The sequence below is a fragment of the Narcine bancroftii genome, chromosome 13, assembly GCF_036971445.1.
Source record: "Narcine bancroftii isolate sNarBan1 chromosome 13, sNarBan1.hap1, whole genome shotgun sequence".
In the NCBI taxonomy this organism is placed as follows: domain Eukaryota; kingdom Metazoa; phylum Chordata; class Chondrichthyes; order Torpediniformes; family Narcinidae; genus Narcine; species Narcine bancroftii.
In genome coordinates, this window is record NC_091481.1 from 76,071,844 (window position 1) to 76,095,641 (window position 23,798).

At 43.8% G+C, this 23,798-nt stretch overlaps 1 protein-coding gene and 1 long non-coding RNA gene across 4 annotated transcripts in view; one reads left to right on the forward strand and one right to left on the reverse strand.

The window, feature by feature from the left end:
• Positions 1 to 23,362, forward strand: part of LOC138747861 (uncharacterized) — a 32,057-nt gene extending 8,695 nt beyond the window's left edge. The window contains exons 2-4 of one of the 3 annotated variants that reach the window (XR_011347696.1): positions 16,870 to 16,968; positions 19,606 to 19,679; positions 21,350 to 23,362. This is a non-coding gene — a long non-coding RNA (uncharacterized lncRNA). Of the gene's footprint in view, positions 1 to 16,869; positions 16,969 to 18,420; positions 18,884 to 19,605; positions 19,680 to 21,349 lie in introns of those variants that run through there. The other 2 variants (XR_011347698.1, XR_011347697.1) reach the window with 2 other exon arrangements.
• On the reverse strand, positions 15,227 to 21,462 carry LOC138747860 (gap junction delta-2 protein-like). Its single transcript, XM_069907447.1, has 2 exons — positions 21,392 to 21,462; positions 15,227 to 16,079 (listed from the first exon to the last, which is right to left on the reverse strand). The coding sequence occupies exons 1-2, from the start codon at positions 21,460 to 21,462 to the stop codon at positions 15,227 to 15,229; spliced, it is 924 nt and encodes a 307-aa protein (XP_069763548.1).
• Positions 23,363 to 23,798: the final 436 nt, after the last annotated feature.

The following is a 23,798-nucleotide window of genomic DNA, read 5'->3' on the forward strand; positions in this document are numbered from 1 at the left end:
TTTCCCACTGCCATCAGATTCCTGAATGATCAATGAACCAAAGACATTGCCTTACTTTTCATGCACTGTTATTCTTATTTTTATAGTAAGGTTGTAAAATGGTTATAATATGCATGTTTGCCCTGTGATGCTGCTGCCTTGTTGATGTCTTGTTCATGACAATAAATTCTGATTGAGTCTGTTCCCAGCCTTATTTTCATATCCAAACATTCCCATCATTGTGCAGTGTTACATTCAATTCTATTTACAACATTACCACCACTGTGGCACCTTGTTGCTTCTCCCTTCCCCCCCCTCCACCTCCATTGTTTGAGGGACTTCCCCCAGGGTCTCAACCCCTCTGTGCCCGGTAATGGGGGGACTCTAGAACATCGTTCTTCCCCACAGCACCCTCATGTCAGCTGCAGCAAACCTCAATGCATCCCTCAGCACGTACTCCTGTAGCCTGGAATGTGCCAGGATTCCCTCACCAACATCTCCGTGTGCTGGAAGTCCCAACAGGTTTCAGACCGACCAAAGTACATCCTTTGCTGAGTTGATGGTCTTCCAGCAGATCTGGATGTCTGATTCTGTAGCCCCTTTGTCACTGGCCCTCTCTCCTAGAAATTAACTGGGAATTTACTGAGACAGGGTCCAGTGGAAAAGGAACGCTATCCAAATGCTGGCATCAAATGACATCATTTCATGCCAAGGACTAACTGCCTCTACCCCTACTCATATCCTCAGCATTTGATGACACTAGCATGCAGATAAAACCAGTAGAAAAAGGACAGCAGAATGTCATCCATTTTCAGTTGAAGGTAGAACACTCTGATCCCTGGGGATGAGTGTGTTCAGTGGAGAAGCAATTAATGCCCCAGTTAAGGGTGGCCCAGTGGAAATGGCACAAAAGGCTTCCTATTCTGGGACACTCCACAGCCAATTAACTGGAATGGCAATGGAAAAGTGGGTAGAGTGCGTCCCCAGTGTAATGGATAAATATTGGGAGAATTTGGTAAAATTTAGAGTGGGTTACATACAGACACACATTTTAAAACAGATCTTATTTGAAATACTGAAGAATTCATATTCAGTTACGTTGCAGAATCTTTGGAGACTTTTATGCACATTTCACAAGTAGGTGCTAATTGAAATGACACCATGAAATAAATAGACCATTGTTTGGAATTGGAGACAGACTGGATGGTTGGATAACTACAAGGCTTTCTAGGCTTTCTGACCTTTCTGCAAAGTGCTCACAGAAGGGTCACTCCTAGGTTTTGTTTACCTAAGACAGTAGCTTGACGAAGGGGGAGAACTCCTGTTGTTTGCTGAAGAAGGTGGGGGTTTTTGCAAGTAAGAGAGTCACATGGGCGTTGCTGCTGGGGATGAATCGTGACCAGGACCCTTGCGCCCTTCTCCTCACACTCTTTGAGAATCTGCACTCATCAAAGAGGTGAGCGACTGTCTCCTCTCCACTGCATCATCTCAGATTCAGATTTCAGATTTATTGTCAGAGTACATACATGACATCACATACAAACCTGAGATTCCTTTTTCCAGTGGGCACGGCAGAATCACCACTAATTGGTAGTGTAGAAAATAAACTGTACACAGCGTAAACATGTACAAATAAGGAAATGTTAACTGATACTGAATGTAAACAAACTGACTGTGCAACGTAGAGAGAACAAAAAGAAAATCGATAAAATGCAAAAGTAGGAGTCCTTAAATGAGTCTCTGATTGAGTTTGTTGTTGACAAATCTGATGGTGGAGGGGTAACAGCTGTTCCTGAACCTGATGGTGCAGGTCTTGTAGCACCTATACCTCTTTACCTGATGGCAGCAGCGAGAACAGAGTGTGTGCTGGGTGGTGAGGGTCTTTAACGATTGATACTGCTCTCTGACAGCAGCATTCTCTGGAGATGTACTCAATTGTGGAGGGGGTTTTGCCTGTGATATCCTGGGCTGTGCCCACTACCTTTTGCAGAGCTTTACACTCGGGTATTGGTGTTTTCACACCAGATCGCGCGATTGGGGACAACATGTATGATGGGTCATGTTCTGGTTGTACAGGAAGGATATGACTGAAAGGGCTCCTCTCACTGCTAACCAGTCCAACTTGTTTTTGAGCCCTGGCAATGAGGCGTTCCGCCAGAAGATCTGGATGGTCTGCTCATAGAACCACCCCATTGGGTCCATCAAGTCCTCATCTCTCATTTCTGCAGGCTCTTCCGTGCTGACCACTGCCTGATGGTCTTCTGGTCAAAAGTTGTGGTCTGGAAAAACGTTTCCACAAAGGATAGGTGGTGTGGCAAAGTCCAGCTGACTGGGAGATTGTGTAGCAACAGGGCAAGGGCCATCCTTTGTAACACCCAGGGCATAGTGGCACTTGGTGCCCTTGTACTTTGGTTCCACGCACAGCCTGATTATCATATGTTAATAGGAGTTGTAAAAAGAGAGGAAAAAGGAATAAAAGCTATGAAGTGAGGAGAGTTAGAGAGTGGGAACACAAAGGTACTTTGAAATGGAGGGATATGGGATCCTGTCCTCTGTCACGGATGGCAGCAAGCGGGAAAGTCTGGACCAGGCAATTACCCTGGGGTAGCTGATGTTCTCTCCATTCCTTTAATTCAAGTAAGACTCCTGGAAGTGATGTTTTACCAGCTGAGTTGTACACAGCTCTCCATTCTCAGAGCCATCCCCCTCCCCCTATTGCTGGTGTACCCTCCCTCCCTTATCCATCTATTACCTCCTGCCTGTGGGACTGTGCTCCTCTCCTCCCCCCCCCCACCCCTTCCCACACAATTTTGTTCAGCCACCTGCCACATTTTGCTCATACCTTGATGAAGGGCTCAAGCCCGAAACATTGGTTCTGTATCTTTATCTTTGATGTATAAAGGACACTGTTTGACCTGCTGAGTTTCTCCAGCGTTGTGTTTTTATTTCAATCATGGTGGCTGCAGACATTCGAGTCCTAATACAATCTAGAGCAGTGGTTCGCAACCTTTTTCTTTCCACTCACATACCACTTTAAGTATTCCCTATGTCACCGGTGCTCTGTGATCAGGAAGTGAATATTAGACCCAATTGTTACTGAAATATTTTGCTTGAGAAAAATTGTCATTGGCCCATTTCCTTTGGAGTTCTGAAACCGTGCACAGAACGAGTCAATGAGGGACGATTAAAACAGTAGTTTTCAAACTTTTTCTTTCCACCCACAGACCACATGAAATAATCCCTTACTAATCACAGAGCACCTATGGCATAAGGAAAAGATTGAGAACCACTGATCTAGAGCCCTCCCATTACCAGACATTGAGGGGCTGAGACCAAGGGGGAAGCCCCTCAACAACAGTGGGGGTGGGGGAAGATGAGAAGCGACAAGGTGCCAGACAAGTGGTAATGGTATACAGTGTATAGAACCGAATGTAACAATGCACAGTGATGGGAATATATGGATGTGAATCTTTAATAAATAACTTATTGTGAATAATGTCTATTTTTGGTTAAAAAAAACAAGTCAAACTGCTGCAGTCCATGACCAAAAACATTGGCTCTGTTTGTCTCCTCTCTGAAGCTGCCTGACGAGCTGAGTGTTTCCAACATTTTTTGTTTTATATTTCACTGTGAAAGTTTCTGATTTAATGCAAATCTTTTAAAGCTAAAACGAGGATTATCTGCTCATTTATCCACTAGTTGTGCAAATTGCCTGCTGGGTTTCCTACGCAGTAATGTGACTGAATCTGTTGCCTGCAATGCCATTTGAAATCCATTGCAATTCCCACCTTCACTGCCAGAAATGGAAGGGCAAAAAATGTGAGATTGGCAGATAGTGAGTAGGAAAAACTAACACTAATGAAATCCCTCTTTGGTCCTGCGATAACCGGCAAACTGTTTTATCCGTGACTTATGTGTAAGGTCTCACAAAATTATTTTTGATCCAGACAATTGGAACCTGTTTGATTATATCATTATTTATTAAATTTTATTAAATTAAATGTTATTCATTAAATGTAGCTATGCAGGCCCTTCCAGCACATGAGCCCACGCTGCCCAATTCCACCCAATTAACCTACAATCCCCATATGTTGTGAGGGTGGAAGGGAAATGGAGCCCCTGGAGGAAATCCACGCAGACATCGGGAGAATGTACAAACTCCTACAGGCAGTGATGGATTAGAACCCGGTCACTGGCTCTGTAAACAGTGTTCCGCTAACCGCTATGCCTACCAAGCCGTCCTCAATGAGAGACACAAATATGTCAGCGTCATCTGTGCCATGACAGATGTCAATGACGGCTTGATTAACCACTGCCTAATTCATTCTGTCACCTCCATCAAAAGAAACTCTGCCACAGGAATATTAAAAAAAACTTCTAAAATGCTGGAATTTCTCAGCAGGTAAGATATTTTCTGTGGAGAGAGAGAAAAACAGACATTGTTTGAAAGTCTACCAGAGTGATTACCATAATGATCCAGTGATCATTTAGAGATCAGGGGTGCAGAGAGTGAGCAAATTTAAGTTCTTTGGAGTCTCTATCTTGGAGGATCTTTCCTGGACCCAACACACTAATGGCATTCTGAAGAAAGCCTGTCAGTGCCTCTACCTCCTCAAGAGTTTGTGGAAACCTTGGCAAATTTCTACACATGTGTGGTGGAAGGTGTGCTGACCGGCTGCATCAGGGCCTGGTACGGGGACACCAATATCTCTGAGTGGAAAGCCCTGCGAAAGATAGTGGACACAGCCCAGGACGTCACAGATAAAACTCTCCCCACCAGCAAGAACATCTACAAGGAGCACCGCTGTCGGGGAGCAACAGCAATCGCCCAGCAGACACTGTTCTCTCTGCTGCCATCGCACCACCAGGTTCAGGAACAGCTGCTACCCCTCCACCATCAGACTCCTCAAACGCAAACTTAATCAGGGATTCATTTAAGGACTCTTTTTTCCTCTCTGTATTGCACAGTTGGTTTACATTTCTTTATTTGTTTACATGTGCACATTGAGTACAGTTTTTTTTTAATTACCAAAAAGTGGTAATTCTGCCTCACCTTCAGGAAAAAGCATCTCAGGGCTGTATGTGATGTCATGAACGTACTTTGATAATAAATCTGAACTTTGGAAAAAAAGCTTGGTCAACACTTGACAGCCATTGAATTGAATTGTTTATTGCCACATACCGAAATACAGTATCATTCTGAAGCTACCTGAACAACAGCATGTTCTCCACCAGTCTGCGAAATGTTCCCTGTTCTCGGTCTAAAACAATATCTGCTTCCCTTTTAACACACGCTGAGACTTTCCAGCACTTTCCATTTTTATTTCTGCTTTGTGTAGTTGGCTTCCTCTCTCTTAGGTTTACATCAAAAGGTTGCAAGCATAATAATTTCACTTGAGGCCAGTTCAGTTTTGCAGCCAGATGGCAGATTCTAAAAGCTCCAAGTGCTTAAGGATATTAAAGATAGGATTAGAGAGGGGCACAAAGCCGTCATCAATCAGGGAGAATGTGCGATGGGAAAGGAGATTGTCTCAATCTCACTCTTTTGGAGAAATCCTGTAGCTGGGCACAATTCCAAAGACTGCACTTAAAGCTTATCAACCATTAGCATAAAGTAAAAAGCAGACTTATTTTTCTGCCTGTCTTTTTCAGTACAACCCAAAGCACTTTATTTCAAAAGTAATTGAAATTGAAACCTGAGGGAAAATCAGAAAATTCTGGAAACGTTCAGCGTGTGCGGAAAGAGAAATAGTTTTAGCCCTTAGTCAGACCATCAGACCTGAAATCTTCATTCTGTGACTCTCTCCACAGCCTGACCTGCTGAGTGTTTCCAGCATTTTCTGTTATTATTTCAGTTCAGAAGTACTGCATTTGTTGGGGGAGACATTTTTGTACAAATAAGAAATTCAGCAACAAATTTGAATTTAGTAAGTGCCCACAAATATCAACGTAATAATTTCCAGATAACCTCTTCCAGTAATGTTATTTGAGGGATATATGTTGGGCATGGAATCCGCCTACTAGTCTCCAGACCGGTTCCTTGGCTTCGTTTGGTGGCACTGCCAGAGCTACTGTAATGGCTATTGCTGTGGACCCGCGGAGAGCGGGAAGCAAAGTCTCAGTGCTCCCCCCGCGGGGTCCAACCGTCCAGTCCGAATCAGTGCAGGTTGTAAACGGCCCATTAAAGGAGCCGAAAATGGTTGATTTTAAAATCCCACGATCGCGGGGTCTGGCCCAAGATGAGGGGTTGCAGACTCTGGGGAAGTGGAGGACTTGCTCAGGGCACCAGAAAAGGCTGAAGGGGTACCAGGTATCAGAAGAGGTTGCGAGAGGAGGCTTGAGGATCGTGTTAGAGGTTTGGATCTAGAGTTTGAGTTGCTGGTTGGTTCAGACTGACGGCTGCAGAAGCACTGGAGACAAAGCCATGGGATAACTCGCTGTTGCTTCTCTTTCTCAAACTAATGGATGCTGGGCAATTTTTGCTGATAGTAAGTTTTTGACTTCCTTATAGTAGGCTGAAGGAAATTTTGTGTAATATCACATTTACTGTTTTATTACAACATGACAATAAAACAATTGTGAATCTTTTGTCCAAGTATTACATCTCCAGGCATTATCAGTAGAGTACTGGAGTGTTAAAACGCAATGCTGGAGAAACTTAGGAGGTCACATAGTGAACTATATATAATAAAGATAAGGATGAATAATCAACATTTTGGGCCTGAGCCCTTCATCAAGGTATGAGCAAATTGTAGGCAGACGCTTGATACAATGGTGGTGGGGGCAAGGGAGGAGCACAGATCCACAGGCACAAGGTGTGTCCTGCGCTCCTCCCTATCAACTTTCTACAGGAGGACTATTGAGAACATCCTGGCCGGCTGCATTACAGTGTGGGACGATTGCTGTAGAACATTGGATTGGAGGTAAATCCACAGATCTATAAGAGCGGCAGAGAGGGTCATTGGAATCTCCCTCCCCCCATCGACGTCATTTAACAGGATCATTTTCTGAAGAGGGCGCGCAAAATTGTTGAGGGCCCATTCCACCCATCACACAGCATCTTTCAGCTGCTCCTGTCGGGGAAGAGATCCAGGAGGATCAGAGCCAGCACCACCAGGCTGAGGAACAGCTTGTTCCCACAGGCAGTGAGAACGCTGAACGACCAAAGGAACTGCTCACACTGACCACCCGAGACTCCACTATTTATTAAATATTTACATATTTCTTTTTATATATTATATTCTGCATATGTATCATTTGTCTGTATGTGTGTTATGCCTGGATGTGTTTTTGCACCAAGGATTGAAGAACGCTGCTTTATCGGGTCACACTTTCACAAGCGAACAATAATGAACTTGAGTAAGATCTGTGACACATTAATGCAGCTAGTAGAGCTGCTGCCTCCCAAGCTTTTGACCCAGGTTCAATCTGCATGGAATTTCTCTCCATGACTGCATGGGTTTCCTCTAGCAACTCCAGTTTTCTCCAACAAATTTTTTTCAAAAGTTTTGCTTCCTGAAAAAAAAATTTGGGAATTTTGATAGACAACTTCAGGCTGAACACAAAGATAATTTCAGATTTACTGTATCACATAAGAAGTTGGAGAAACATTAAATTAACTTTTATTGAATTCAGCATGTTTAATCACATAATGTTGCTGTCACATTGGATTAGTTCAACTGTCCGAAAAATGTTTTGTACTCAGCATCTGATGCCCTTCACGTCAGTGTCCAATGATAGTCGGCCAGCATTGATGGATTCCAGTCGGCCTAATACTACTTTTCCATGGTCGCAATGTCTTGGTGAAACCTTTCACCATGTCCGCCACCGACGGCACCGAGATCAGCGGGGAAGGAGTCCAAGAGCGAATGCGGAAAATGAATTTTCACCGACGTGTTGCGCTTCATGGTTTTGCATCCTGCATGTTGTTAATCAGCTGGGTGTAGTTTGATACTCTGTAGTGGCCAAGAAAGCAGTACATGATTAGAAAATTTTAAGGTGATTTTTGTGATCAGCAGCCCAAAATCCATAAAATACACCCAAAAGTGTACAGGAAGCAAAATCTTTGTTGACCAGTGTAGTGGTAGAATTTCAAATCAATGAGGATCATAAAATGGGATTAGTGTAATTGTGTGTCTAATGGCCCCTGAACTCCTCCATCCTGATCAAAAGGGTGCAAAAGTGCCTTTATTTCCTGCAGAGCATCAAGAAAGCTCACCCCTGGCCCAGGAGTCTGATGGATTTTTACCATGGCACCATTGAGAGCATACTTGCCTACAGCAACTGCCCGTTATCAGACTGTAAAGCACTTCAGCAAGTGGTGAAAACTGTCCAGCGGATTATCGGCACCTAATTGCCTACCATCGAGAACATCTATCAGAAGCACTGCCTGGGCAGGTTGAAAAGCATTATCAAGGATGCATCTCACCCTAACTATGGACTTTTTACTCTCCTTCCATCCGATAGGCGTTACAGGATCCTCCGCTCCTGAACCAGCAGGCTGAGGAAGAGCTTCTTTCCTGAGGCTGTGACTATGCTGAATCTTACATCACAGCGCTGAGCAGTATAGCACCCCTATTGTACTGTCAGTACTTCTAGTTTGTTTGCTGGAGCATTGGTTTTCATCTGCTGTTACCTGTAAATAGTGCTATCCTTTGTACTTCTGGTTAGATGCTAATTGCATTTCATGGGCTTTGTATCTGTACTTTGCACCATGACAATAAAGTTGAAGTTAGTCTGTGAGCTCTCCACTGGCCACCGTGACAGAGGTGCACCAAAGAAAAGGTACAAGGACTGCCTAAAGAAATCTCTTGGTGCCTGCCACATTGACCACCGCCAGTGGGCTGATAACGCCTCAAACCGTGCATCTTGGCGCCTCACAGTTTGGCGGGCAGCAACCTCCTTTGAAGAAGACCGCAGAGCCCACCTCACTGACAAAAGGCAAAGGAGGAAAAACCCAACACCCAACCCCAACCCACCAATTTTCCCTTGCAACCGCTGCAATCGTGTCTGCCTGTCCCGCATCGGACTTGTCAGCCACAAACGAGCCTGCAGCTGACGTGGACTTTTTACCCCCTCCATAAATCTTCGTCCGCGAAGCCAAGCCAAAGAAGAAAAAAAAGAAAAGAAGAGTCTGTGAGGAGCAATGGACAAAGTGGCAACCTTCTTGTCTTCCTTATGGTAGACAAAGTTAAAGAATTTCATGTATGTGGCATTCGAAATGTAGTTTTATGTGACAATAATGAAACCTTTAACTAATCTAATCCAAAGGTCTTTGGAACTCAGTGGTTCCAAGATTCTCAGGCAGGCAACTCTTGCATTTGAAATTTTTTTGGAGAGTAGACGCAAGCACCTGTCTGATTGGTCATACATGTATGATCCCAGATAAAATAATGATATTCCATTCAACCATGAGGGCCATCAAGGTGCACTGTAGGAATTCTACTCCTTTATTGGCTGAGGTGTTAAAATACAGAAAACAGGCTACAAGTGAGCCTACACTAGGGGGAAACTAATATAGCAGAGTAAGATTTATACAGCCTATTTCATTCAGAGAATATTGGCACAGGGAGAGATCGCATGTATGAGGTTTTTAATATTCACAAATTTATAAAATACAAAATAAATTCTTTGTGGAATCTCATCCACTTTGCACAGAATATACAGGGCGGTTTCATAGAATTTCCACAAAACTCAATGATTAAAATCTAATATTATGGGTATTAAGAAAAAATCAGTCAGTTAGCACCAATAAATCAAGGAGATTGATGTAAAACTCAGATTCTGATGACAATCCTTTCTCTGGGCACATGTCCAACACTCCATTTAAAGCTTGTTAATCTACAGAACATTCAGAAATCTCTTCAGAAAAAAAGTATCTGACACAAATAAAGTGAATCTCTCTCTCAGAAATTCCTTCGATGTACAAAAAAAGCATCTTGCACAAATAAAGTGGCGCTCTCTCGCACACACAGGCGCACACCCTCCCTTGTCCCTGGGCTTTAACTTTTGTTTATTCACTATTTGCTGCTACCTTGTTATTTATTGCCCATCTTTAATTGTCTTGAACTGTGTCATTTAATATTGTATTATGTGTATCTTGGTGCCTGCCACATTGACCACCGCCAGTGGGCTGATATCGCCTCAAACCGTACATGGTGCCTCACAGTTCGGCGGGCAGCAACCTCCTTTGAAGAAGGCCACAGAGCCCACCTCACTGACAAAAGACAAAGGAGGAAAAACCCAACATCCAACCCCAACCCACCAATTTTCCCTTGCAACCGCTGCAACTGTGTCTGCCTGTCCCGCATTGAACTTGTCAGCCACAAACGAGCCTGCAGCTGACGTGGACATTACCCCTCCATAAATCTTCATCCACGAAGCCAAGCCAAAGAAGATGTGTGTGGAGTCACAGAGAGGCCCAATGATCGTTAATGAGCTGGTTAGATTTTTATGATAATCTGGCAGATTTGTGGTCACCATACTGATTCTAGTTTTTAAATATAGATTATTATTTCAATTTAAATTTCCCATCTGCTGTTGTGGAATTTAAGCTTCCAGATAATTGATCTAGGAATTTTCATTGGTGTTTCACTGATGTAAACACTGTGCTGTTGTTCCTCTGCCCCCTCTCTATTCATTAAACCAGCTCCTTTCATCTAAGCCCCTCAATTACAACATCATTTAATCTTCCCCATACTTTGCCTATTCATCCTGTCCTCATAATTTCCGAAATATCTTTCTCCGTGACCTTAGTCAAGCTGTGACTGGGAGTGGCTATCTTGGAGAAGTTATTTCTTCTGGGCGAAAAAGTAGAGGGATGGGTCAGTAAATTGGCAGATGATAGAAAGGTTGAAGGAGTTGTGGCTTGTGTTGAAAACTGTCGTAGGTTGCAACAGGATGTGGAATGGATGCAGAGCTGGGCAGAAAAGTGGCAGATGGAGTTCAATCCAGATAAGTGTGAGATGATGTATTTTGAAAGGTCAAACTTGAAGGCAGAATACATAGTTAATGGTAGGACACTTAACAGTGTGGAAGACCAGAAGGACATTGGGGGGGTCCAAATCCATAGATCTCTCAGGGTTGCCACGCAAGTTGATAGGATAGTTAAGAAGGTATGCTGAGCTTCATTAGTCAGGGGATTGAGTTCAGGAGTCATGAGATAATGTTGCATTAAGTCAGGTCCTCATGTTGGGATCCTAAATTGGAGGAAAGCAAATTTTGTGGAAATGAGGAAGGATCCAGGAAGAGTGGATTGGGATGTGTTGTTTTCTGGCAAGGGTGTGATAGGTAAGTGGACGCCCTTCAAGGGAGAAATCTTGAGAGGGCAGAGTTTGCATGTTCCTGTCAGAATTAAAGGCAAAGTTACCAGGAATAGGGAACCCTGGTTTTCAAGGGATATTGGCGATCTGGTGAAGAAGAAGAGGGATGTGTATACCAAATATAGGCAACAAGGAGCTAATAAGGTAGTGGAGCTTCATGGAATGGGGGAGATCTTAAACAGGATCTTAAATGGTTTTTTTGCATCAGTATTTACTGATGTGCAGTATTTACTGAATAGTGCATAAGGAAGGAAGGGAAACAAACAGAAGGGTCATGGAACAGATGGAGATTAAGGACGAAGAGGTGCTTGCTGCCTTACAGCGAATAAAGGTAGATATGATATTCCTTCGGACCTTGAGGGAGACTAGTGTAGAAATTTCAGGGGCCCTGGCTGATAGATTCAAAATGTCCTTGGCCATGGATGAGGTGCCAGAGGATTGGATGGTAGCTCATGTTGCCCTATGTAAAATGGGCTCCAAAAATAAACCAGGTAATTATAGGCCAGTGAGCCTGAAGTCAGTGGTGGGTAAATTGTTGGAGGGAGTTCTGAGGGACAGGATATATAAGTATTTGGACAGTCATGGGTTGATTAAGGATTGTCAGCATGGCTTTGTTCATGGTAGGACGTATTTAACAAATTGGATAGAGTTTTTCAAGGTTACCAAAAAGGTAGATGAGGGAAGGGCTGTAGATGTTGTCTTCATGGTCTTTAGTAAAGCCTTTGACAGGGTCGCACATGGGAGGTTAGTTTAGAAGGCTCAGACACTGGGTATTCGAGGAGAGGTTGTAAAGTGGATTTGAAATTGGCTGAATGGGAGAAGACAGAGGATGATCTGGATGGTTACTTCCCAGATTGGAGGCCTGTGACTAGTGATGTGCCTCAGAGATCTGTGATGGGACCATTGTTGTTTGTTCTATTAATCAATGATCTGGATGATAATGTGATGAATTGGATCGGCTGATAGCACACTGTAGACAGCGAGGAAGATTTTCAAAGCTTACAGAGGGATCTGGACCAGCTATGAGAATGGGTCAAAAAGTGGCAGATGGAGTTTAATACAGACAAGTGTGAGGTGATGCCTTTTGGAAGAGCAAACCAAGGTAGGATATACCAAAAATGATAGGGCGCTGAGGATTGTGGAGAAGCAGAGAGATCAGGGAATGCAAATACATTATTCCCTGAAGGTGGTGTCACATGTGGACAGGGTTGTAAAGAAAGCTTTTGGAATCTTAGCCTTTATAAATCAAAGTATCGCGTATAGTAGTTGGGATGTTATGTTGAAGTTGTTTAAGAGATTGGTGCAGCCACATTTGGAAAATTGTGTGCAATTCTGAGTCCCTAACTATAAGAAGGAGATCAATAGATTGAAAGAGTGGAGAGATGTTGCCAGATCTTCAGGTGTTGAGTTACAGGGAAAGATTAAATAGGTTTGGACTTAATTCCTTGGAGCGAAGAAGAATGAGGGGAGATTTGATAGAGGTTTACAACATTTTGAAGGTATAAACAGAGTGGATGCGAATAGGCTTTTTCCGCTTTGATTGGGGGAGATAAATATGAGAGGTCGTAGTTTTAAGGAGAAAGGTTTAGGGGGAATGTTAAGGGAAAGTTCACTCAGAGAGTGGTGGGAGTGTGGAATGCGGACTCAATCGTGTGTTTTAAGTATAAATTGGGTAGGTACATGGATGGGAGAGGATTGGTCAGTGGGACTAGGAAGATGATGGTCAGCACAGTCCAGAGGAGCTGAATAGCCTGTTTTCTGTGCTGTAGCATTTATAAATATCTGGTGAGACCACACTTAGAATATTGTGTTCTCTTCTGGTCACCTCATTACAGGAAGGATGTGGAAGCCATGGAGATGGTGGAGAGGAGATTTACCAGGATGTTGCCTGGATTGGAAAATAGGTCTTATGACTGGGGGGTAGTTTTTTTTTGGAAGGTATATATGGGTTGGCACAACATCATGGGCTGAAGGGCCTGTGCTATGCTCTAATATTCTAAAATAATTCAATAGGACATTGGTAAATAGATTTACCAACTAAATTATTGGAGGTGGTCAGTGTGGCCTGAATTTGAATGTATCCCAAAGACTAAAAAGTCACTCTTTTACCCATTCTCAAGAATGACTGCTGTTTCCCATGAAGAAGGTTCCTTGCTTTATTTATGTGACTTTATTTCCAAGTGGAAAATAAGGGCTGCAATGGTAAATGTGGGGTTGTATAAGCTGTTCATATCTCATCAATTCAGATTTTAAATGTCAAGAAAACAAGGTTCAAGATCAATTTAAATGCATGAGGTAACTGGATGATGTTAAACCAACATTGGTCAGTTTCCCTTCATGTAGTTTGGTCTTTGGAGACACAGTAAAACCCCTGGTATCTGGAATTTAAGCAAACGTCAGCCTCAAGCAACTGGCAAAAAAAAAAATTGTGGAAAATAAATGTAAAATAAAATTAAAATAATACATAAAGGATACGCAAGTTTAAAGTTGTAAAAGTAAATTTTCTTTGAAGTTACATATTCAGCCAGCGGAGTGTCTTGGTCATGTTTTGTTCATAGCAGGTCTTTGAATAAAGTTGTATTTTAATAAAATGGCGTCGCCCAGGATGAAGAGCTGGTTGATGCCTTTCACCATTGAGGTGACTCTCTTAAAGTGTCTCCTTGTCCCTGCTTAGTAAGAGTCACCCTGTCAGAGGCTTTATCTTTAAACTTGGGAGGGGGGGTGGGGTGTTAATTATCTATAATGTTATTCTTCATCTTTCAGGCAGTTCCACAGAGGGGGGTGGGGGGGGGGGGGTGGGAAGGAATCTGCAGATGCGGCGACAGTTAAATGTTTACAAAGAATGTGACTGAAATAAAGTAAAATGCTTTACGGTTTATATATTCATGCGAGTGAAGTTTGTTCAGTGTAAGTACAGTCTAGCATTTTTATCTTTTAAACTGTTTATTCTTAATGCAGGTGTGTTAGGCATTGCAAGGGTAAGTCTCAAGCAACTGGAAAATACACTTATCTGGCAGCTACCAATCCCCTAGGTGCCGGATACCAGGGTTTTTTTTTAACTGTATTTTACTTTATAAGAGATTCTTTGCTAATATATATGGAAATCAAGAAAACCCAGATGCTGGATATCTGAAATAAAACAGAAGATGCTGTAAAAACTCAGCAGATCAGGAAACAGCTGTGGAAAGAGAACTGGGAAAGAAAGAGATACACATCGGTTTTTGTGGGGCATGGATGTGTAGAACAAAGGGAAATGGCTGTGTTAGAGGAAGTTAAAATTACTTAATGGGGGCAGTTAGCAGCTCATTAAGCTTCTTGGTCTGTGCAATGCCTTTTTGTTCTTTCCAAAGCTGAGTACCACAATTCTGAACTCCATAATGAAGAGCCCTGTTTTAAGCTGAAAACAACCTAAGTTGAGGACTTAGACATAAAAACACAATTGATGGAGAAACTCAGCAGGTCAAGCAGTGGACATGATATCACAAAGAACCAATGTTTCAGGCTTGAGCCCTTCATCATGATGTGAGCAAAATGTAGGCAGGCGTCTGAATAATTAACATCGACCTCCGGTTTCTGCTAGTCTACTCTCCATTCTCCATCCCTTCTCTTTCCACCTGTTATCCACCCCCTTCCCTCTCCATTCAGAGACATCCCCTCTCCCTGTTTGCTGGTATGCCCTCCCTCCCTTATCCATCTATTACCTCTTGCCTGTGGGACTGGGCTCATCTTCCTTCCCCTCCCCCCACTATTTTGTTTGGGCGCCTGCCAACATTTTGCTCACACCTCGATGAAGGGCTCAAGCCCGAAACATTAGTTATGCAACTTTCTCTTTGCTATACAAAGGACGCTGCTTGACATGCTGGGTTTCTCCAGCATTGTTTTTTTACTTCAACTGCAGTGTCTGCAGACTTTAGTGTTTTACTTACTTAGACATATGCAGACTCATTGGATTGGGTCCTCCCTTGGACATTGAAAACGGGAGAGTCTTTTTTCCTGATCTCAACTGCTGATTTTCTCTTGGCTTGTACTCCTTTGATGGCTGCCTTGATCTTCCTCCAGCCCAGATGGTTGAGCTCAGCCAGGTTCAGAACCACACAAATGCCACTGACCGCAAACATGAAGACCAGGAACACCGTCTTTTCTGTCGGCCTGGACACGTAACACTCCACCTCCTTGACACAAGGATACCTATCACACTCAAAGATTGCAGGAACATTAAACCCATAGAGAAAATATTGTCCCACCAAGAAGCCAATTTCCAAAGCATTCCGAAAGACCACTTGGATGATATAGAATCTCGATATTCCCTCTTGCCGGTGAACTTTCATGCTTTTGCTACTGATCCATCCTGATGCGTTAGGCATCTTCTTGCTCTCCATATAGTCTGACTCCACTGCCTTTCTGGCCCCATCCCTGTTCTGGCCCAGAATCCCATTGATAAGGCTGCTTTTTGTCTTCTTGTCCACTTTATGGTCTGCAGAAGACTTATTGAAATTCCGTTCCAGAAGAGGACAGAGCATGGAGAAACGCTTATCCTTCTGTTTAGACGACTGGTGGACAGAGTATGTAATGAAGCAGAGGCTTGGTGTGCATACCAGAATGATCTGAAAAACCCAGTATCTAATGTGGGAGATGGGGAAAGCTTTATCGTAGCAGGCCTGGTTACAGCCTGGCTGGAGCGTATTGCACATGAACATAGCCTGCTCATCCTCATAGACCGTCTCCCCAACAATTGCAACAATTAGGATTCGAAAGATCACAACCACCGTGAGGAGAATCCTAGAGATAAAAGAAGAAATTCTTCAAACCAATCATGCAAAAGGAAAGAATGAATTGGAATTCTTACACAAGCTGTATCTACTTTTAATTCCAAAAAAATGTAGACATGGCGCCACACTGTTACACCGCCAGTGATGGGGACCAGGGCTCGAATCCAGCGCTATCTATAAGGAGTTTGTACGTTCTCCCCATGTCTGCGTGGGTTTTCCCCGGGGGCTCCAGTTCCCTCGCACCATTCGAAATGTACTGGGGGCTGTAGGTTAATTGGGTGGCACGGGCTTGTGAGACTGTATGTCTAAATTAAAAATTAAAAAATACCCCAATTAACCTACAAACCCCATACATTTTGAAAAGTGGAAGGAAATCCAGGTAGACACAGGGAGAACATACAAACAGTGCAGGTTTCGAACCCCGGTCGCTAGCGCAGTAACATTGCGCTAACCGCTACACTAAGTATTCCGCCCTTATAGAATCTCTTGCATGGCCCAAGGCATTTTACAGCCAACAAAGTACTCTCAATGTAATAGTGAATATGAATTTATCATCATTTACGTCGTACAAGGTTCTTACTTGCTGCAGCTGGACTGGTACTTTGAAAACAAAACATTCAAAACCAACTAAAAAACAACTACAATATTGAATTAAAATGTGTAGTCACCATTATAATTTCTGAAACACAGCACTCCCCCTCATGTACTGTGACAATGACCTGACGATTTGTTTTGGAAGTACTGGTTGAGGAATAAAATTTGGCTGGGATACTGCAGTTATCTCCCTTCTTCTTTTTCAGAATTGTGCCTTGGATATCCATCCAAGAGCAAATGGATCCTCAGTTGAACAGCTCACCTGACAGACGGTCTCACTGGCCTCAGAAACGCACCGGAGAGTAGTAAGTCGATGATTCATTGTGTTCCCTAGATTGGGACCTCCTTTGTCAGAGGTGAGGCAAAGACCAGCTGCAGCTATGACATAATACCCACACACCAGAGGGACTTGTTTGCACTCCAGACTACATTTCAAAAACATGCTGCTGGCCTCTTGGTACTTTGGAGGAGCACCTACCTCACAACTCCAGTGACCCGGGTTCAATCCTGTTCCACCCTGCCAGCCTCTGCATCCAACACATTATCCTCCGTAATTTCTGCCGCCTAGAGCATGATCCCACTACTAGTCACATCTTCTCCTCTCCTCCCCTCTCTGCTTTCAACAAGGACCACTCCCTTGTCCACATCCCTCCCTGCCAATCACCCCCCTTAACACCTTCCCCTGTGACTGCAGGAAGTGCCACACCCTGTACCCGCACATCTTTCACGGCCCCAAACCACCCTTCCAAGTGAAGCAACACTTCCCTTCTGTATCGGCAGGAATGATCTGCTGCTCCCTTAGTGGCTTCTCTACACTTAGATACTGTTCCCAGTGTGTAGGTGAATGGTAAACTCTGAAGAATTGATGAAAATGTGGGGAAAATAAATCACGATGGTGGAGGAATGGAACTTGATTATCAGTACAGGTTCAATGGGCTGAAGGCCCCGTTTCTGTGCTGACTTTATGATTCCATGACTCTAGATCAGTAGTTCTCAACCTTTTTCTTTCCACTCACATACCACTTTAAGTATTCCCTATGATTAGTAAGGGATGGCTTAAGGTGGTATGTGGGTGGAAAGAAAAAGTTTGAAAACCACTGTTTGAAACGTCCCTCATTGACTCGTTATGTGCAGGGTTTCATAACTCCAAAGGAAATGGCTCAATGACAAATTTTCTGAAGCAAAATATTTCAGTAACAATTGGGTCTAGAGCAGTGGTTCTCAACCTTCCCTTCCCACTCACCTCCCACCTTAAGCAATCCCTTACTGATCACAGAGCACCGACAGCATAGGGATTACTTAAAGTGGGAGGTGAGTGGAAAGAAAAAAGTTGAGAACCACTGCTCTAGATTAATACTAAGCCAAGTAGAGAGATGCTGAGGAGATTAAACAAAATGTCTAGTATTGGAGCTCGGTTTTAAAGGAGCATCGTTAAAAAGATTCAGTGAGGTTTAGATGGAGAGTTCCCGGGCTTAGGATGTGTAGACATGGTCACCAGTGGTCGAACAATTAAATTCAGTAATGACCAAAGGCCCAGAGATGGAGGAGTAGAGAGATACCAAAGGGCTATCTGTTAAGAAGCAATTACGGAAACAGAGGGAAGTAAGACTATAGATAGATGAAAATGTAAAACTGAGTTGCTCAATAATGTCAGTGACATCTTGAGATTCATTCATCCAGGAACATAGCTTCTGTGCTTTGACTTTGAATCAGTGACCCAATGATACTTAATCCTCCCCATTTCCTTTGTTTTACAGGGTGTGTGTTTTCAGTTCTATACGGCCCCTGTAATCTATGTCTGATTTCTGTAAGTGCAACATTCCCAATGTCACATCGTCCTTCAGGTTACTGTGCATTATCCTTCTCATTCCTCACACTGCATTTTGCCTCCTTGTCAAAGCATCATGGATCTGTCCCACTTAAAGGGTGCAAAAAAGGTGGAAGGCTCCTGCAGAGTGATACTGAGGGAGTACCACTTGGTCAGAGGTGCCATCTTTCTTGCGAGATATTGAGTCTTGTCTCTCAAAGCAGATAGAGTTTAGAATCAGAGCCAGGAGTTCTCCCCAGTGTCCTATTCCTCAGTTAACATGACCTTTTCATTAACACACTGCTGTTTGTAGGATCCTTCTACGCCTGATGTTGCCATGATTGATACAGTCACTCTACATCAGCTGTAACCCTCTTTGGAATGCTCTGATATTATGAAGGGTGCTACAGAAATACCAGTTATCTCATTCTTTCTTGTCTAGTGGGCTTTGTAAAGATTTACTAATTTAACACATTATGATCAAAAGTATTGTTTGTGACCAAGAGACAAATTATCAGGTGCAGCGACACGAACTAAAGCTTGAGGGAGTTACGTGATCATTTCATTAAAGGTTTCAGGTTATTATGGGCAAGCTGATAGCATGGTTGGAAAAGAACAATCTATTTCCTACTGGTCAGGGAGTCTGGAACTAGGGGATGGTGACAAAAAATTAGAGCCAGGATTTCATGAATGGTGCTTGAAATCACTTCTGCATGCACATGTTTATGGAGTTAGGTCACAGTATCTCAATGGGAAGGTTTGTCGTGTTAGGAATCCTGTGGTTAATTCTTATTTAGCTGATGGATTACAAGACAGTGGGAAGTCTGGATTATGGTGAATAAATGAATGAATGGGAGGTCATTGTTCCATACGTAAGCACAATTTACAGTACAACTTAAAATCCTGCATGCTGCATGTAAAATGCACAAACAATAAATAAGGAGACATTAAATTTCTCCAGTCACAGAGACTGGAGAATCCTGGAGAATTTGGTGATCCTGGAGAAGTGTTGAGGTCAGGGTAGACCTCCCTTGAAGTATTATATGCAGCCTTGGATACATTTACCTTGGAGGGAATGAAGCAAAAGAAAGAAATGTTTTCTCTTACCCCTATTTCTCTTACCGGCTATTTTCAGCTTTTTGAGTGCTGTGTGAACATATCGAAGGTGGATTGGGGGGGTTTAAACGTACCCGACTGTGATCTGCCAAGGTAGGTAGAATCAGCGGTGGAGCATATTGATGCAGGACCAGTCTAAAAGGCCAGCAAGTTGCTGTATTACATGCCCCACCTCTTTTGCTTTGGGAAGCTGGCTTGCTGTGTAAAAGGACTCAGGAACCCGGCTTTTCTCCTGTCCTATGTGAACAAGAAGCCAGCTTCCAGAGAAGGTCAGGGTGTCTTAAGTAGGTGATTCTTTCAGAGTGAACACATTTCTGATGGACCAAATGGCCTCAGTCTATGTAATACTGATTCTATGCCTCTATCATTCAGCCAGGCCATTTCATGCCATTGTGAGATAAATTCTAAATATTCACATAAAAAGATTCTTTGCGTAATGTCAGCCAGTTTTAGCTAACATCTCAGTCTAGATTTCCAGGATCTTTACCCACGCGAGATCTTCTGAGCCTTTTTCTTCTCCTAGGACAGAGATCTAATGAGTCCCATTCCTTCAAAATTTCCCCATAACCCAGGAAATTATTTTTCATGTCCATCGATTCCCTTTTGAAAGCCACAACTCTCCTTCTACAAGGCAAAATAACTCATCAACTTCATTAAGAAATAGAAGCAGGGATAGGAATAAGCTATTTGGCCCATCGAGCCTGCTCCACCAGTCAGTAAGATTGTTGCTGATCTTATTATAGGCTCATTTCCTGCTACCTGCCTTTTCCCCAAAATCCCTTAATTCCCCTACTGTATCATTTTCGATTGCATCCTATGAGACAAGAATTAAGATGTTACTGCTGGAGGCATGCCTTCTGCCTCTGTTGGGTCAAGTTCCAAACCAGTTCATGGGCACATGGGCCGACACTACAGTGCATGAGCCAAGGAGCTCTGTCTGCACCATTGGAAGTGCTCTCTTTCAGACGAGATTTTTACAAAGACCAAACTGACACTACTTAACCTTAAGGAGCAAACGTCATGGGCTGATACTAATCCTCCATCCAACAACACAGGAAATAATAAGTACTGTTGATATGATCAAGCCCCTGTTCATGGGAGCTTGCCTTTTTGCAAATGTGCTACCTGATTTCCTACACTGCAACGTTGACTCCACTTCAAAGGGAACTTCATTGTCTATAACACCCCTTGGGATGTTCTGAGAGAGATGCCAAACAGCACTATTGCAAAGCAGTTCTATATTTTAATAAGGGTTAAAATAGGCCTCTTTAGTGTAGCTCTCTAGTGTGTTCCAATGTAAACACAAATTAGTTAATTAATTAGTTTTGTTTGTAAGTTACTGGGTTCCACTATAATGGTATTTTTGTTTTATTTGATGATTCGGGTCAACAATGATATACACACACGCATATACACACAAATGAGAACTTCACAGGGCAAACACATGTACAGAGTTAAACACACACACACACACACAGACACAGACACAGACACACACACAGACACACACACACACAGACACACAGACACACACACACACACACACAGACACACACACACACAGACACACACACACAGACACACAGACACACACACACACACAGACACACACACACACACACACACACACACACACACACACACACACACACACACACACAATAATGTAAGAGTTAATTTAAGCCTGCACATTTTTGAAAGGGCATAGATGTAACTTGCAAATATTGCAGCTGAAGAAGGGGGTTCCCCATGTTTCAAAACAGGCTTTCCATAGAGCGACTGACCCTCTATCCTCCCTCTCCTACCTGCCAATCATAGTGGAATGTTGCTGGACAGCTGCCTCCAAGAGCCTCTCCAGGATGGACCACTCTCCCATGGCTGAAAATACTTCCAAAGATGCAAATCTAGAAGGAAAAATAATAATGCTGCCTTCTCTTCCTCTCGTCTCTTTTTCAAGAGGCTACTGCATAGCTTAAGGGGAGAGAGATCTCTTCTTGGTTCTAAAGATCCACTGTTGTTCGGTCATATTCTCTCACTCACCCTGAGCTGTCTGTAGGGATGCACACTTTCGAGAGATTAACAATGAAGTTTCTTTCATTTAATCAGATTCAGAATCCAACGTGAGAGGGCACTTCAGTTTCTTGTCTTTGTAATCTTCCTTTAACTGGATTCTAACTCCCCCATCGTCAGAAAGGGTCCAGCAGACAAGCTGCTCAGATCTGCTCATGCAGGAGTGCACTCTCGCACCAGCAAGCTCGATGAATAAAACAGCACTGTGCAAAAAGACGAGCTTCCAACCATCAGTAATCTTTACAAAAAAAAGCCCAAAGGCTTGACTTTCTAATTTAAATCGGGAACATCCTGGCCAGCTGTATCACAGTGCGGTACGGTTGCTGCATAGAAGTGGATAGGAGGTTAATCCACAGGACCAGAAAGGTGGCAGAGAGGATCAATGGAGTCTCCCTCCACCACCCCCCCCCCCCCATTCCCTCCCCCCTTGATATGATCTACCATGACTGTTGTCTGAAGAGGGCACGCAAAATCATTGAGGTCCCTTTCCACCCAGTGCACAGCATCTTTCAGCTGCTCCCATAGGGGGAAGAGATCCAAGAGGATCAGAGCCCGCACCACCAGACTGAGGAACAGCTTCTTCCCACAGGCAGTGAGAACAGTGAACGACCAAAGGAACTCATCACACTGACCCTCATATTCATGAAACAAAGTGTATTTATTTATTTGTATACATGTCCTGCATATGTATCATTTAATTGCATGTGTGTTATGTCTGATTGTACGTCTGTGTGTTTTGCACTGACGCACAGTAAATAATTCTGGAGCCTGAGACTGAGTCCCTGATCTACAGATTTCTATTCACAATGGACAAGGACCCTCATCCTGTGCCATGACCTGGGCTTTCTGGAGAAGGGTCAAGGTGCTAGAGGCTTTATACAAGGTCAAAAAGAGGGAGGGACCACAAGTACAGTCCCAGGACGGGATGGAGCCAGGTAATCAGGGATACAGCAGTCCACCACATTCACCCCTTGGTTTTTTTTAAATCATCCAGCGGGGTGATGTGGGGCACAAAGTTTTACAGGTTAAGCCTGTCCGGCGGCTTGATCTTCCGTACTGACCGGCAGAGCGCTGGTTGTTGGGTTGCGGCCGAGGCCGTTGTCACGTCCTGGACCTCCAGTGCTGTGTCGACCTGCTGGGGGCACGATGGCTCATCCAAAGTGACTTGAGAGGGGGGAGCGTGCAGAGGTATGTATTGCATGTCCGCAGAAGGAGGGCTGCTTGGTGAGTGTACTCCTTGAGGGCCCCCGCGAGTACAAGGTCCCAGATGGAGACTGTTTTTTCGCATCCATCTGGGTAGGCTACATACGCGTATTGTGGGTTCGCGTGGAGGAGCTGAACCCTTTCAACCGCACATTTGGTTTTATGGACCCTCGCGTGTGTTTGTAGCAGGACCGGCCCCGGAGATATCAGCCAAGAGGGTAGGGTGGTCCCCGATGCAGACCCTGACTCTCTCTCTACCTGACTGTTCCCCCAGGAGTTATAACTCATGGTCCTGCTGGTGGTGATACCCCTGGCCAGCAGGAATTGGCACAACTCATTGCTCATAAATGAGGACCCCCAGTCGCTGTGGATGGGTTCTTGAACTGGGTGAACAGGTTGAGCAGGGCCCCAAAGACTGTGATAGTGACCATGTCAGGGCAGGGGGTAACAAAGGGGAACCGCGAATACTCATCAATAACCGTGAGGAAGTATGTATTGTGGTTGGTGGAGGGAAGGGGGCTTTTGAAGTCTATTCTCAGGCACTCGAAGGGGCATGTGGCTTTTATCAGCTGCACCCCGACCAGTTGGTGGAAGTGCGGATTGCACTCCCTGGTCATGTCTCTGGCATCCCCAGTGGGGTAAAAATTCCAAATGAAAAAAAATCTCATGACACCGAGATGGCAGTGGTCATTGTGGTGAGCTTTGAGGTGATCCATCTGTGCGCTGGCACATGCCCCTTGTGATAGGGCATCTGAGGGCCCGCTGATCTTCCCCAGCCAGTACAGGATGTCGTTCGTAATTGTAAGTGGAGAGTTCGATCTTCCACCTCAAAATTTTAATCGTTCTTTATCTTACTTACCCCATTGTTTATCATTGAACATGAATGCCACAGCCTGTTGGTCCATGAGCAGGGTAAAACATCAGCCGCCAGGTTGTGCC

Coding starts and splice junctions, on each gene's coding strand:
- LOC138747860 (XM_069907447.1), bottom strand. CDS start 21,462: ATGGGAGAGTGGTCCATCCTGGAGAGGCTCTTGGAGGCAGCTGTCCAG. Junction 16,080..21,391: donor CATTCCACTATGATTGGCAG/GTAGGAGAGGGA, acceptor TTTTATCTCTAG/GATTCTCCTCACGGTGGTTG.